At 37.0% G+C, this 17,312-nt stretch overlaps 1 protein-coding gene and 1 long non-coding RNA gene across 2 annotated transcripts in view; one reads left to right on the forward strand and one right to left on the reverse strand.

The window, feature by feature from the left end:
- Window positions 1–17,312, reverse strand: part of FMN2 (formin 2) — a 348,730-nt gene that overhangs the window by 35,978 nt on the left and 295,440 nt on the right. The window contains 1 exon segment of the mRNA XM_019527634.1: window positions 11,921–11,972. Within this exon segment, the coding sequence (XP_019383179.1) occupies window positions 11,921–11,972 (52 nt within the window).
- LOC109304807 lies at window positions 5,428–16,864 on the forward strand. Its single transcript, XR_002099468.1, has 3 exons — window positions 5,428–5,438; window positions 13,016–13,019; window positions 16,786–16,864. It is a non-coding gene; the product is annotated as an uncharacterized LOC109304807 (long non-coding RNA).

The following is a 17,312-nucleotide window of genomic DNA, read 5'->3' on the forward strand; positions in this document are numbered from 1 at the left end:
TTTTTTTTTTTTTTTTTGTAAGGCCTATTAGGAAACTGCAGATACTACTTCAAATTCATACCTGGTCAGGTAACAAGTATAAATAAAAACGTGTGGGAAAGTGGTGGGTCATATAGAGATTCCTATTGCTGAAGAAGGGAAATAGAGGAAAAAATCAATAATTTAATTAGAATAAATGATACTCAGCAATAGACAGAAACAGTCTCCCTTCAGAATGGACTGACCAGGCTCCGGTAGCCAACAAATTAAAAGGTAACTGTAGGTCCAGACACATGGCTTGGATTTAATTTGTAGAGACACTATTCCTGGCTGACCTTTCTGAGAGCTGGTTAAAATACGATCCATCAGATTTCCAAACAAAGCACCTACAGGCACATAACTAGAACTGAGATCAGTTTAAGCATAGAAACACTTGCACTTTTGAGGAATCCTCTTCTATATTGTTGAACAAATGAAGGATTTCCAATGCTTACATATGTCTGGATGTTCTCGATTACTCCAGTTTTGCAGACTAAATGATCAGCAATTGTTAATGTACAATATTATCCAGACTCATTTAAACAAGTGATGAGGTTAGACTAGTATCTTCTGAGACTTCCTTCCTAGACCAGTGATACAGGATTTTGAATTTCAGAATAACCAGTCATCAGATGATCTGTTTATCCAAGTCATAAAGTACATGGTAAGCAAGTGATGAATGGTCACAGGTAAAACTGATCAGAAATCCCACAGTATATGCACACAAATAAGAAGAATACATGTACAAAAAAATTAGGGCTCTATTTAAATTGACATGAGTTTTATTTTAAGGGCTAAGTTGAATGGCAGGATATATGAATCAGTGCTGAATTTAAAAGGGGCTATCAGAATAGGATTACAACAGATAGCAAGTAGTTAGGGTTGCTCCATGGCAAGTTAGTCAAGCAAATTGTCACATTTAGCACATGCTCTCTCTTTCTTTTCTTTTTTTTTGCCTACAGCAAAATGCCTCTACAGATTTTTTTCTTCTCTGTAAACTTCTAAATGTATTAAAGAGAAAATGTAATAATGGAAATTTCATCTATAGCATTAAGGTTGGTTTTAGGATTTGCATGGCCTCAAGCAGCTCATACAGGTGAAAATGAGCATTTTCCTCCTCTTCAGAGGTAAAGGGAAAATGGGGACCAACCTTATAGTTTAAGACGTGGCAAATTACAGAGTGGGGGAGGGATGGGACTCAAAAGGCAAAGATGCCCAAGTTGTCTATTTCTTATGGTTTTATTTCTTATGGTTTTAGGGTATTGACAATACTTTTATGCTCTGCTTTGACTACCCTCATGCTATCCTTGGCCAAAAAGAGGAAAACAATTGACTGTAAAAATGCAAATGCATTTTAAAAATTGGCTAAGAAAATTATAGTTTTTAGGCAGAAAAAGTCTTTGTTTTTAATAATGGCATATTAACTGCCAGGAGCCATTCATCTTCTACTTTTGTCAACTTGCATTTTGTAAATACAGATTTAGTAATAGTGTTCTCAGAAAACAAACGAAGGTCTCAAGAGCTTCCCCCCCGCACCGCCATTCCAAAACAGTTTTCCATTATTTGCATAATTTTGTGTTCTAAACCATTTTCCTTATCTCCATCTCCAATAAACTTAGTGAAAAAATGTACAATTTTAGAAGAACTTCTGGAGAATTTCCTCTTCTGCTAGTAAAGATGCAACATAAAGGATAAAACTAACAGATATGTAGCAGCCATATTTTCTGGTCTATTACCCATTTTAAATGCAATGATGGACAGCTAACACTTAAAATGTAAGGACATCTATGGATCCCAATTGCCCAGTACTGTCAGTTCTGTTTAATGTATTTATTCCATCATGCCCTTCAAATATGTTGGTATCCTATCAAAACACTGGAGCACAATAGGGCCTTCTACTACCTAGTTTTCTGTTATATTGTTCTATGGGAATCCTCAAATGACCTAAAGATGACAAAATTGTTCCTTTTCCCTCAATCTTTGGTCCTTCAGTTATAGATGTTTACTGGGCAAAGACGATACACGAAGTGCTTCAGCAACACACGGCTGACAGAACAATCCTTTTCGCAGAATCAGAAGATTGCTCTAAATTGTGACAGTAATTCTGAAGGACACCTGGTGCTGTAAAGCTTCTCCGACTGGTATCCCAACTATACCAGTTGGTGCCATAAAATAGCACAAAAACAGTTTTGCCTTCATAGGAAAGGAAAGGTAGCTTATGATCATTATTAATACCATGAATAAGATGGGGGGCAGAAAGGGGGGCACATGTCCCCCCTTCTACCCTCCCCCAACTTCTTCACTGACAGTGGGCACAGGGCTGCAGCCTGGCCAGTGCCAGCCTGGCAACAGCGGTGTAGAGTTGTTTCTCCTCCCCACAACACACACATGAACACACTGTCTATGATTACTATTTTGTACAACTTTGGCCAGACCCAAGGATCAGGTTCACTATGATTTTGGGAAATGTCTTACAAAAATCTTAGTTGTGGTTGAAATTAAGATATCCATATTTTTACAAAGATTTCCTTTCAAGATGACCATTTTAGGGTATCAGAGTGTTTGACCAATTGTTAGGCCCAAATTCTTCCTTCAAACAGTCACACGGGTTCAATTAATGTCAGCTAGGTATGCAAAGCCAGCCAAAGGTGGTACTTGACATTCAGAATATGGATCAAAATGCTTAGACTTCAGACTGTTTGAGTGGCTTAAGCAACAAAACCCCCTAAAGGTTAAATTAATGCCTTACGACTATTGAGGGATTTAAAAAAAAAAAATTCTCCTCATTAAAAAATGCATTAAAAAACAGGATTTGAGGCTGTTTAATTGTCGGTGTATTAATGTCTTTCACTACTACTACCAGAGAAGCTACATTGAGGAAGATTATTAATTAGTCACTAGAAAAAATGTTGATAATGAAGCTAGACAATTAAAATTCAAGGGAACAAAGAAGGAGGGGAGATATATATTGTAGTTCACTCGTATGGTTAGTATTTTATTTTTTAAAATGACATTATGTTAATTTCCATATTTACATGCATACTCTTATTCATAAACTTCAAGGTAAAAATGAATGCCATTTGCTATCAATTAACAAAGCAAACATCCCTCAGAAATTCTATAGCACACAGCCTGACTGAACAACAAGATCAGTCAGGTACTGGAGCAGAAAACCTAACATTCTTTGACTTGTCTTGTTAAAACTTTCTTGAGTTTCCTCCAGTACCATTAAAATGATTGTTAACATACTCCAAATGTTCTTCTTACTAAAAATGTGGCTCAATTATCTTTGTAATTCACTGAACACACCAAATATTTGGTTTTAATCCAGTACAACTTTACTTGCTTTGCATAGATGAAAAATTCTCTTTTCACAACGTGATCTACATGGCATTACACCCATACAAATGCTATATGTATGGCATGCCAACTGTGTTGTTTTGTGGACACATGACAAATCACATGTGTAACTGTAATTGCGGTGCATGTATGTACAAATCAAACACATACAAGTGCGTGTGTACTTTGAAACTTTGAAAGTCAAGACCAAAAGCAAATCTAACAGAAAACTTAATTTTTATATATATATTTGGGGGGGTGGGGGGCGAGACTAACATATGAGCTTCAAACATATTTAATAACCCCTTGGCCAGTTTACCTTACACAAACAGGAAGATGCCAGATACAAAACACTGAGGTTAAATAAAATTCAACATCAGTGATCTGACAATCGGCTGGTTTTACTGCAACAAGTTAGGACGCTTTGTCTATGTTAAGTTCCAACTTTCCTCCAGATGTCACCTCATCTTCATCACCTAGAATACAGGAGACTATTACTGAAACCCATGTTTTGATGTATAAGGAGTTACATATGCATGTGAGGCAATGTGACTTTTTACAGAATTATTTTAATTTTATATGAATAATTGAATTTCCAGATATAAACTTCACTCATGGAAGGAGCTCCATTAATGCTATAATGCTTCTTTCAAGTACATTGTAAGATCAAGACCAGAATTATTTAACAGGGCAAGATATAGTTTATTTTAAAAATTTAAATAAATAATAAACTTCTGTAAGTTTAAGTAGAAAACACCACACATATCAGAGTCCATATAGATATGACATTAAGACATGCCTTAAAGACTGAATAGTGGATTAAATTGTGTGCATGGACATCTGGGTAAATATTATTTAAGATCTCAGATGTACACTGAATATGCAAAACACCCCATAAAGGATGAATCCATGCTCCACAACTATTGAGTCAGGCCCTTAGGCTTTAATATACATTTTAAATGTAAAATTTTGAAACTTCATTTGCTGCTTAACCTGGTATGAGGCTCCAATGAATGGTATGAGACTCCAACCCAATTTCCACTGAAGGAAGAGAGGATTTTTTTTGGATATATGTGAAAGAAAAGTAAAGCATAATGGCTCCTTTAAAGCATTCCCTGAACTCTTGGCTTTTTCTGTAGAAGAGGGAGATGATGATAGTATCTTTGCAGTTTATTACAAGACGTGCTCCAGATAAGTTCATAAGCGTGCATCCTAAAAATTGACCACTTCCCTTGCATGTAGTCTTCTCTTTCACATGTCCAGGATAATAGGATATTGATCAAACTGTACCACTTAAAATGGCCTGACAATAAAAAGGAATATAACATGTGCAGGAAAATATCAATCCTTCCTACATTGCTTCCTCTTGTCCTGCTCCAGGTCCAAATTTGGGAGCAGTGGGAAGCCAATCAAGTGACAACATCTGTAACAAGAATAAACTACAAAGAAATACAGAGAAACCTAATTACACTTGCACAGAGTATGCACTTTGGTAACAAACAATGGAGCTACATCACGCACACCAACGAGTTCAACTCTAACAGCTCTAGGTTTTGGTACAATTGTGGACTACTCAGTGAGGCCACCTGGTAAACATGTAGTGGCGGTCAAAAAGCAAGTATGCCAAAAGCCAGAGATTAAATTGCTGTACTTTTTGATTTAGGATGTTCTTGACAAGCTTTTTAATGCTTTGGAAATTTCTACTTCTAAGTTAAGTGACACAATACTTGTGCTCCTTTCCCCAAAAATACTGAACTTGGTTTCAGTAACACAGATATAATAAATGGCTCAACTATAGTTGTTTTGTAAATGAACTCTGGCTTCTCATTTGCCAGAAGTCTAACAGAACTTCCTCACAAGTTGTAGAACTAACTGTTCCAACAAGAAACAATTTATGTTATTTATAACTAGTTCTCTAAAACATTTCCTAGTTGCTCTAAAATATTTTGGAAATGTTAGTGCTTGAAATGACTCACTGACATTAGAAGCTACAAATTTAGACTAAAAAGAGGTTTTTGTTTTTTTAAAACAAAACCATTAAATGGTGGAACACAGAGGAAATCATTGAGATTAAATGTTTTGTGGCATTAAAAAACAAGTATACAAATGGATAAGGACTTGCATACTTTAGGTAAAGAAGAAAATTTCATAAAAGGACGTCAACCTTCTCAGGGCAGCCACTATCCATCAGGGTTTAAGTGGAAGGTTTATGTGAGATTCCGTATGTCTAGGGACAGAAATTACACAACCTGGTATAAGCAATCAGAAAACAGTTTAAATCTGTAATGCAACAGAAGTTCAGTGTATATAAACCACTTTCAGAATTGCTAAGACCAGTTTAAGATAAGCCTGAATTGATTTAGTATCACACTTAACTGATTTAGGTTAAATCAGGTTATTGAACTTCTGTCCCAGATCCCCTCCAGATTCAAGTTAACTCACAGTCCCCCAGGATGCTTTGCATCTCCCCTGCAAACTGCCCCCTTACAGGGTGGGTGGGCTAACCTTGGCCCAAACTGTCTGCTCCAGCCCAGCAGGGAGGCATACTCTAGCACCCTCTTGCTTCTGGCTTGGGCTGCTGCAGGCATGTGGCTGGATCAAAAGTAAATGTCTGTTCACTTGCTTATTGGTTCAATCTATGCAACTTAGACTAACCTTCAAAGATTGAATCAAGTCAGCCTCAGGTTTTTTGACCTTCTGTACTTAGCACAAGTGTCCATTCCAGGGCATTTACTTGCCATAGTATTTTTCACTGTCATAGATAGAATTACAAAACTAGAATGACCACTGAGTCAATTTGTATGGCAAATCCTGAAGCTCCTCTGCTAACATTTCCTTCCCCCACTGAGCACTTCCCTTGTTCTCCTGCAATGAATGTATACTTACAATCTATAAATTCCTACTGTGAATTACTCATGTAATAAGAGCTGCCCAGTGGGAAGAAGATGTACAGTTAAAGAAACAACATGGGATGAATAGAAGATCACACAGAGTAGGAGGAGCAAGAAACACAGTGGAGAAAAGGACTGAAAAGGGAAAGAGTCCAGCCATAAACTCTAGCTTTTCAGTTACATTTTTATTTTTCTGCTAAACACAAATCTCTCGTCTCATTCCTGCTGGTGGAAGCTTTCAACACTTACTTAAAGCATCAGCTCAGTTTTCATTTTAGTATTAGATATCCTACAAAGGCAAACTGCAAAGCATTGTGCAACAGGGAGTGGTATAGGAGGAACAGTCAAGATTTTAAAGGCTTAGGTACTACATAATTAGGTATTGCTTTTCAGCAATACTGTTGTACCATTCTGTCTGCTACTTCTCTAGGTGTCATCAACTTGTCAGCACAGAAGCAGGTGTAAACCATGGTTGCCTACCATGTCTGATGCTCACTGAAGCTGACAGAAGTCTTATGCATGCAAAGATAGGGTGTTAGACACACATTATTTTCCAAGGAGTTTTAAAGGCAAACATTCCACTCTGAAATTTAAAGTAATTTGTTGCTACAGCAAAGAGAGCACCAGAACATGGCAAAACATGTTATTAAAACAGTCTTAAAACAGAAGGGGTACCTTAGAGACTGCACTTTGGAAGCACTTTGAAATGTAACAATCTTTGGAATGTAAATATACCTGCACCATATAATAAAACAAACCAAATCAAAAACTTCCTAAAATAGGAAGACAGTTATTTCAGATCCACTTACACTCATCCCAGATTCCCCTGCTGCTAATTTTATCAGCATGCAGAAATCTGTTTTTTTATAATGCAAGTAAATGTTATTACCATCACACAGCAAATTTAGGTTTCACAAGGAGTAAACTACACTAAATTATCTTACCAAATAAAAATCAATAGTAAAAAGGACAGAAAGTATCACCGTGGCCATGTTTATCTGGCCTTCACTGGGGATCAGCAGCAACATGCACTTGTTTTATGTAGCCCTCAGTTATCTGACTTCCTGCCTATGGCATGGGGGCTGGACTTGATGATCTCACAAGGCCCCTTCCAGCCCCTAATGTCTATGAAATCTATGAAATTTGAGGAATCCATATAAAGAGCCCTGAGTTTAAAAGATTCATTGTATTTACATTTCACAGTTCAATTCAAAACAATAAAATAGCTAAACTTTATTAAACAGAAGCAATCTATAAGGTCAGTGAACACATGCTACTGCAAGAATTATATTTACAGAGATTATGTAAATGAAATCCAGTCAATTTCAGTGCAATTAATTGGTCCTGACAGATGTCAAATTCTCTGTGTAAGTCTGTTATGGTTCACCTAGATCTGAGCCCAACAAGACCAGCTACTGTACCAGACTTCAAATCAGATGATTAATTGTTTGCCAAATAGATAGCACTAGTAAACGGAGGCCTTCCACACTCTAAACATGCCCCTGGACTTAAAGGCTGTAAGCTGAACTTGTATAGTGATCCTAATGTGTTTCTACTGCGGGCAGACAGCTCTGATGGTAGAAACTCCTGCTAAAGCTTCTCGTGTCATAGATTTTGGAAAGCCGGACAATTGTCTGTTTTTAAAAAAGAAAATTGAACCACCAAACTTTGGAATTGTACATAAGAGGGGTATAAACTAAACATTGACAGACAGTGAAGCCACTGATACTCCATCCAGAAGAGAATCCAAGGTGCTCCTTCAGAGACTGCCATTTTCAGTACCCCTGTCTTTCCCACTTCACACAAACTTGGGCAAGAGTCAAGTACAAGAAGACAGAAGCCAACCATCAGCCTAATCATGTACCAGTAACAAAGTCAGGTGCTGTTTGTCTGTTCTGTTATCATTAAGGATATAAAACGGTGTTAAGAAGTGGGGCGGGAGATATCTATTGCATTTTTGTGATTAATGGCTCAAAAATTGTGAATTTAACCACCATTTCTTTTTGAGGTAGGCAGTGTGATCAACTTTTGATCCTTATAATTACATTAAATTCAGTTTTCTTGCCAAACAACAGAACCCATAAACACTTTCTTTCCAGTCTGAGGGGGAAAAAAACTCCATGATTACAAACTTTCTGGCAAATGTGGCAAAGCAAATGGCCACAAATTAAGAGGATGCAAGTGTGAGATATCTTAATTTTGAGTGAAAACAAGGCAATCAATATCTAATATTAATAGAGGATCACTTCACCAATCTAGCCTGCAATCACAAATATCTGGTTCAAGTTCAGTATTTCAGCCACATAGCTAGGGGGACACAGGACAGAAGGAGATGCAAGTTATTCTAAAATTCCATAAAATTATTTCACTTGTATTAAGTCTAAGAAGCTTAAAATATACCTCATGGACTTTTCCTTCCCCTTGCCCTTTCTCCTCCCATCCCCCACTGCCCCTTCCCCTTTAAAAAAAAAAAGTTTATACTTGTCAAGTATTTGACAGGATTTCAAGTATTTAGCAACAAAGGTCTAATTGGAAAGTGCCAGGTTCCTTTTTATTGCACTTTATCAATATTGTTAAGGGAGTGATGTAATTGTTTGGGGTTTGGTGAAGACATTCCATGTCACTTCAGTGTTAATACCAGGCTGGAGCCTTCCTTGTCTGCCTGCGTAAGCTAGATAAACACAGACCTGTGTGCTTTCTTCACATCTCAGGATACTTACTCAGAGAGATCTTGGAACATATGCCTATTGTGAGCTAAACATTTCACATTTCATTTTATCCATGTGCCAGAAATCCATTCCTTGGATAAACACTTTACATACTGACACTTTTAAAGTCACTAAACACGATAAATAAAGAGAGAATACATCATTTCAAAACCGATTAAACATTTTCTCACTTGTGACAAATGAATAGCTAGACACTGTATGGAGTCCCTGAAGCAGACATTCCATTTTCTTTGTCTTTAATTTGTATGGAAGATTAACTTTCCATTTCAGCCCTTCAATTGCACAACTGAACTTTTCAGAAATACACATTGCTGCATTGTCTCAAAGACATTATTCAGTTTAGAAACATCTTTATTTTTAGATTGCTATAGGGGCATTTACCTAGAGTTTCTACATCTTTTGCAGAAGTGTTTTTTTTTAATACTCTGTGCTACTGAAAAGAAGGGTCTGTATTTCTTGTTATCACGTGGTAGACCATACAATGTACATAGGCTGAAATTAACCACTTCAAAAAGAAAAATCTAAGCACATTAATCACATTAATTTTGCTCCATCTAATCCATCACTTTTTCTTGTATTCCTAGCTTGTCTGTTCATCCCATGTGTTGCTGTTTTACCTATGATTAACAGTATGTAACTAATCCCTTATTTAGTTTGCCTAAGCAATCCTCCTCCTCAAAAAAAAAAAAGCTTAATGTACAGGAATTATATTTTAAGATATTTAAATAAAATTATCCTAAATGTATTCAATTAAAAAAAATGGCATTCACAATCATAGAAAATGCTTTTATCCTACAGAATGAAAGAATTCACCAGTGGAAATTTATAAAGAAAGAGAAAAAGAGAAATCTCTTTTTCTTTGCCTAGTGAGTGGTGAGCACAAATCCAGTCTTAAATATAAAATCTATGAGATCTTGGGATCTCAGATGTACCCTCACTACAAAACATAAGGATGACTAAGTCTAAATTATCTTTTTTAAGTACATGCATACAGGGGGTCTTAAGAACCAAAATTGCCGTCCCTAACAACCCTTGTGGAGGCTGCTATGTGGGTTCTAGATTCTGCATAGCTGATGGAGAGATTGGGTTAGTGGGAAAGGAGACAAAGCCAAAGAAAGGACCAGAAGGATGGTCATACTGCTGTTCTCCCCACAGCCAAAATGGACACTGAATGTAGCATTAGGGAGAGAGTTTTAGAGGCTCTCTAAGGGAGTCATTTTGGAAAAGAAGCAGGGAAAGGAACCATCCTGACACCACAGGAACCCGTCCAGTCTCTGGACAGATTCCAGACTCCCCAGCATCCTTGCGAATCAATCAGATCTGAACCCTCTTCTAAAGGGAGATGCAAATCACTTGACCAAACAGGCTGATAGGGATCCAGAAAAAACACTTTCCAGAGCTACCTACTCTGGATTTTACTGTGAGAGGGGATGAATTGAGTCACAAAAGGATATCAAGCTTGAAGTTTAACTTCTTGTGCGATTTCAGAAACAAATTGCTAAGGGTTAGGTAAGGTTAGGGTATGGAAGTTCCCACTGCCTGAGCTCCACTGGGGCTCTGGCAGTGTCACTAACAGGAATGGCAGGGGAGAGGAGGGATCCACGTTGGAGGGAGCAGGGGTGCTCTTTGGCACCTACTGCTTTCAGCAACAATCAGCGGTTCATTGACTATCTGTTCCCTCCTATGACAGAAGAGAGGGCAGCCTGGCAGTGACAGGGATCCCGTGGGGGAGAAGGGATGCAAAGAGCAGCTCCCTGCTGCTCCCGGACTGGAGAGTTTATCTTTGAAGTGATTTTGTAGGTCTCCAGCATGACGGATGAAACGCCTCTATGGGTTCGAAGTACTACAAAGTACAGAGACACTTCAGTACTGCTACAAATGAATGCTTATTCATAGCCATAGACTCCTTCCTTGTTTTTAACAAGTGAAATAAAAGGGATAAGATTTCTAGAGCTTCTTAAATGGGCTAATTCCAAGATCCCTTGTATCAACATAAACCTGGCATAACAAGTTAAAATTAAAAGATGTACTAGCTAAGTCTACAAAAAGTTATATTTAACCTCTACGCTTGCCCCTAAAAAGAAGTTCCCAATTGTACTCATTAACACCACGCAAAAAGAATACTAACCATGCCATAATAGAAAGAGGAAAACATTAATTTTCATCAGATGATCTGGTGTACAAATGATGTTTTTTGTTCCTCCTCCCCACCCCCCCATATGTATATTTATTTTGGTCCCTGACTTTCCATTGTTGTGCCTGATAAAAATAATCCTGTGTCCAGTTAACACTGACTTCAGAGAATGCCACCCCTCTTCCCCCTAAAAGGAAACAACACAAGTTATGCAATATAGCAAATTGGGGAATTTTCCCAAGTTTGAAACCTGTCACAGCTGCTCACATCTGTAGTGAAATGCAAGGTACTTAAGGTGTTTTGTTTTTATCACAAAAATTGTTTGAAGATTAAGTACATTTCTTACAGTGGAAGCCACGTACACATCCTTTATACATACATATTTAAAAACCTCCATTCTTCATAAAGTAGCCATTTTACAAAATGCAGAAGTAAGTATTTAATTAATAATGGATTGGAGTAGTGTATTATGTTTCTATCAAATCATTCAAGATTTTGAGCAGAGCAACAGCTCACTCACATCCCACTGGTTGCTTCTTTTTCTTTCCTTTTCAAAGGAAGCGTGTCTATATTTTTAGGAGGCATACACAACTTTTCTAGTTATTCTAATGGTTTTGCAAGCACACTGTATGCTCAAATTGCTTTGATTTTCTATAGTGTTGTTCAAAATAAAGCCAAGATCAAGTGCATATCACTTGAGTTTATTGAATGCACTTTTCATTAGCCAGAAAATGTTAATGTTGGCTTGCAATATAGTTTACAAAACACATTTTACAAAAGACAAGTTTTATAGTGTTAGTTCATCTCACCTTTTGTGCGCTTCTGCCAGTGACTTCTCTTCATCTTCTTGGTCAATTTTAGCTGTAGAAAAGAAAGGAAAAGTGTTGGCTACAAGAGAAATATTTCACAAGTTCCTTAGGCCATAACGTGAATCAGTATAGATATTAAATATGTTATTCATCTTTTAATTTACATGGGACTATAGTTTCATGTATATCAGTGCTAAATTAAATGTAAATTAGAATGTGCCCACATTTTATAAAGAATTCACTTAAGATTAATTGATAGACATTTGCACAATTAACACAAATAACCAAAACACTCATAGAAATGGGTATGGAAATAAGCCTTGGAATGCCCCTTGAAAGGCACAAATGTGAGGCTGTAATGGTCCACAAAAATATTTCAGAATGAAGTTACTGAGGAATGACGTCCACATCATGCCTCACCTACCAAATATTTTTTGTTTGGAAACTGTAAGCAAAAGTCCCTACTCATATCTAACTGCTGCAGTAAGCCAATATGAAATATATCCCTAAGCAAACAGTAATGAACCAAATTACTGCATGCATAACATCCACTATTAACGCATAGATACCATGCGGGCTCATTCTCAGTTATACTATCCCAGTCAAAGAGATCTCTCACTTTGTGCTAACTGAGAATTCAAAACATTGAGCTGTATTTGCTTATCTCGTTAAAAATGTGTTATTTCGATATAAATACAACAGCAATAGAATTATGATCAACAGAAAGAAAATTTAGACTTCCATTACCACTTTATCTTACTTATACAGGAGCTTCAACATAGATGATCTTCAAAATCATAACACACTATGGCTTACATTTTACCTCTCTGATGAACTGCTATATGCACTTGTGAGCAGATTAAATACATCCATTTGTGCAGGGCTAACAAAAAAATCACTCTGGCAAACTGAAGTGCCATCTTGAATCCTGTATCTCAAATTAATTTTGCTTACGTTCATTCAAAGCATGAGTGCTGTGTTCTTCAGATATATTGTTAAGATCTATTTCAAGGGTGTAAGAGGGTTCTAAGAGGCTGTGCACTGTCCTGAGATGCAGATGAATTCCATTCATACTAAATCTCCACAAACAGGCAGGAGAGTGAAAAAAAAATCTAAAAAATATTCTCACTTTTCATTCAGTTTACCACTCCTCTGCTGCCATCAAGGGTATTAAAGAATGTGCATTTAATAGTGCACTACATTATATGCACATTACCTTTGAAAACTAACCTGTGCATCTAAACAGATGCTAAACTTATTGGGAAACCATCCACCACTATGCAACAGTGTCCAACAATAATCAGGTATACTGAACATAAAATGAGACCTAAACTAGTTTTATCAAGCAGTAAGAATTATTAGCATTATTTTTTACTGTTGTCATCCACAGCACTCAAGCACTACACAACAATAGGAAAAAAGTGTCAAAGAAGAAAATGGGTTCGCCTAAGTCCACATCATCTGCTAAAGCCAGGACTTTATCCTACATTGCGGCATCTTTTCCAGTGGCTCTCCACATAAATATTGTGCATCTGATCCTTGCTTCTATTTGTAATATTTTCTACTGTGAGTTAATGTCAATGGGGCTAACTCCCACTGCTTACATTGCATCTAACAAACATTCTATCTATCTGGTAATTATTATTTGAAGTATTATGCCATATTGCCCTATTAAAATAAATAGATAAATAAATAAATATATATATTTTTAAAGCAGCCACAAAACAAATCAAGTGAAAGTTGGGTAAAATATTCTTAACGAAACACAAGAGTATGGGAAGCCTGTATGATAACAGGTTTCATTACTAACTTGAAAACTCAGCTTAGATTCTTCAAAAGGTTTTTGAGGGTTCACAGTTGCTTCTTAAGTGAACCTGGGCCCAGTGCTGAGTGAGCCTGGCTTGACTTACAGTTTTTTTATGAAAGCTTTACATGGCTTGAATGTAAAGTCAGGTGAAAGCTGGCAACTTTGACTAAGCTTCATTAACTTATTATTATTACTATTATATTTCAATCCTGGAACTCAAAATAACACTAGTTATGAAATCATGTAAGTCAAGACTGAAGAAAATGGCTACAGAAACTCCTTGTGAAGCCCATCTCCAATAGTCAACTCTAGGTGAGTATTTTCATTACGTATTACTATGTATAACCACTTAAAAGATAAACAATGTTGTTTCTGAGATATTTAACTTGGACTCCCATAAGCTCCAACAAAGCACAACATTAAAACAGGTTAATGTTGCAGAGGCTTTGAACAGTGGTTATTAGATGTTTGCACTTCGTCTGAAAAAAATCATAACATTAATAATTTTGGAAATAGTAACAGAATAGTCTGGCAAGATCATTCAGGCTGGCAGCAAAGGGTTTTTGATCCTTCCTTCTAACTCACAGTGGTTTACAACTCAATTATTTACCATACTATATAGTGCAACCATTCCACAATTCACTTTTTGAAAGTGCTTCAGCATATAATCCCATATAAATGTGCTCTATGGCTTAAAACATCTTCATGCTGGAGTATTTTCTTTCCATTTTAAAAAAAGGTTGTTTTTCATTTCTGATTTGAAAAGCAAAATAGTTATTTATAACAGATACACAGAAGACAGATGTTTTAACTATTATTTTACAGACATTTTTGTTTTTTATTACTTCATTTAGAAAAGAAACTATTATTTAAAGAGAATTATTCTAAGGATGTTTTAATGACACATTCAAAAAACTACACTTTTAGAAGAAAAAAAGAATATATATTTCCATGACAGACATTGGAATTATACAGCTAGATTCCCTGCTTTTGCCAGACCATCAATTTGTGTAGAGAGTACGATAGAAAAGGGCTGGCATAACAGAACTCTGCACTGTTGCATTACTTTGAAATGATCCTATTTGATGAAAAGGGGCTGATGGTGTAGAATCTGGCAGTGAGAGAAGTAATGAAGGAACTATTAGTTGGCCATTTGCAACTATGTTATGGCCTTTTACATTTCTTATGCGCTGCAAAAGGGGCATAATGTAGATGAGGATCTGGCCAACAGTCTATCACCTCTCTTAACTTTGTACAGACAAAGGTTAGGTACAGACATTCATAAAGCCATAGGCAGAATCTTTCTGAGTTGTGTGGCTTTCTGTAAGCAGCATAGTTTGGATCAGTAACAAACAAAACACACATTTGCCATTTTGGTGGCAAACGTTAGACTAGGTTCACCATTTTTAAACCAGTTTATGGGCACTTACATAAATTACATTTTTCATGCAACAGAGCCCCTGAAAGTGCTCTACAGAGCTGATACAACACACGGGGAGGGGGAAGAGGAGGGAACTTTGGTGCTATCAAGAGGCCTAGGTGTGGGGTGGGGTGGGGTGGGGTAAGGGAGCCTCCCCTTGCCTCATATAGCTGGCCTGCCTTCCCCCATTCCCCAGCCAGGCTAGCTGGGAGTGGGGGTGGGAGAGGAGAGGAAGAGGCTTTAGCCAGGTGAAGCCCAGCTGGCAGCTGCCTGCTGCTTCATCACTCCCTACACCCAACTCCTGCTGACAGCTCAGGAGCTGGTGGGGTTGTGTCTGCAGGGCTGGGGATAGGGGGTTCAGAGGCTGCTGGAACACCTCCACCTGCTGTCCATGGCTAGTGCATGCAGGCTCAACTGCCTCCAACCCAACAGGCAAGTATCTGCTAGGGAGGGAGGAGGGCAGAGGCTCTAACTCATGATACTGTGTGTAAAGTGCTATGAGTTAGAGCAGGGCTCCTAAACATTTTTGGCACCCTGTGTGCACCAAACCTCTGTCCTGTTACAGATATAGACCACTTTCTGATCACTTATACTGGTAAAAGTGCAATGTCTATACATGGCCTTGTTTTAAAATTGTTAAATAACAAACATTTTTATGCAGCCAAATGAAGAAAGATAACACATCAATGAAAGAAAGATAATGCTAAGATCCAGACTCTTTTATATGCACTTTATTTTACCCATTATACATATGCAATTTTCATGCATTGTGGACATTATTCATATATAAAGAAATCTGAACACTCAGAGCATCAACCTTGATTTGACTGGATTTTTAGTAGTATGTATTACACATGAATACCAAAAAAGAAGCAATGACTTTTTGTTGTTAATGCCATAATCAGCCATGATAGATTAAATGAAAGAATCAGGTTAATTAATTTGAGTTTTAAAAAGTGGTTAGCACTCGGAAATGTGGCCAGCTTTCTAACTGACATGAGTGTCAACCTAGTCAAATAAAATAATTATTGTAAGATCAAAATTACTGTAATTATTGTAAGATCAAAATTAAATCTATGCACTTTCCCTTGCTCAGCAGTATTACAGAAAATATTGACTGAGGTAACAGTTATTGAGGTAAGGACTTTATACAGCCTCATATGAAAGATTGTCAAGTACAGCTCAAACCCAGCTGAGAAGGAGGCTGGGAAAAGGGAACATTGGCAGCAATACCTTACATTAGCTCCTGATCCAGAAGGAATCATTATTAGTTGGTTCAAGTAGTAAGAAGTTCTTATATATACTGGATCAAACTGCTAGGGGAAGACATGCTCACGTTTTAAATATTACATACAAGCAGTTTAAAATTTCCATTTTGGTGCAATGCTTTCAAAAAAGTTTACTTAAATTCTTAGTGTAGAAAAAAAAAATATTCGTAATCAGACTTTAAAAACAATTGCAAAAGAAACCCCTCCAAGTCTCTGAATATAGCAACTCTAACAACAATAAATTAAATTTAAAAAATCTCTTGGCACAATTCATTTAACTGATACCATAACTAGCACATGGTACATTTAATTAAACTAGAGAAGAGCTACACTTCAGTGACTTTTCCATAAAAAGGGTAATAATAACCAGGAGAAGTAATTAGCCATGGTAGTCTAAAGGCAGACAGAAGGCAGGGTAGAGTTGCATCTTATAGACTAAGTCAAGTCAGTACAATACCTATCCCTTAACAACCTCTACTAGATGAGACTCAAATCCTAAATGCAACTTAAAACTGTCCTTTTGTGGAGCTATTAAGGACAGGAATAATTGTGCTTTCTTCCTTTAGGTGGAGAACAACTCACACGATCCCAGAGTCTATAAAACTGTGGCAATAGGTCAAAAGAGTAGATTAACAATGGTACAAAGGGAGCCAGAGGCAGATGAATTCCTAGCTCCCCTTCAGGTCTTTCTTCCCTAAAGAATCTTTAGAAATTGAGAATAGTACAGCAAGTGTTAGAGAACTTCATTAAAAGGAATTAAAAAGATAGCTTGAATTGATGCAATTGTCACGTATGGTTTTTACAAATTCAGAAGCCTTCATCTGACCAGGATGATGTCTTTCCATAAGTTCAAATGGCAAAAAATTAATGCAGCTTTTTTTTTTTTTTTTTTTTTTG

This window comes from Gavialis gangeticus, unplaced genomic scaffold (assembly GCF_001723915.1).
Source record: "Gavialis gangeticus isolate Ggan-Ray unplaced genomic scaffold, GavGan_comp1, whole genome shotgun sequence".
In the NCBI taxonomy this organism is placed as follows: domain Eukaryota; kingdom Metazoa; phylum Chordata; order Crocodylia; family Gavialidae; genus Gavialis; species Gavialis gangeticus.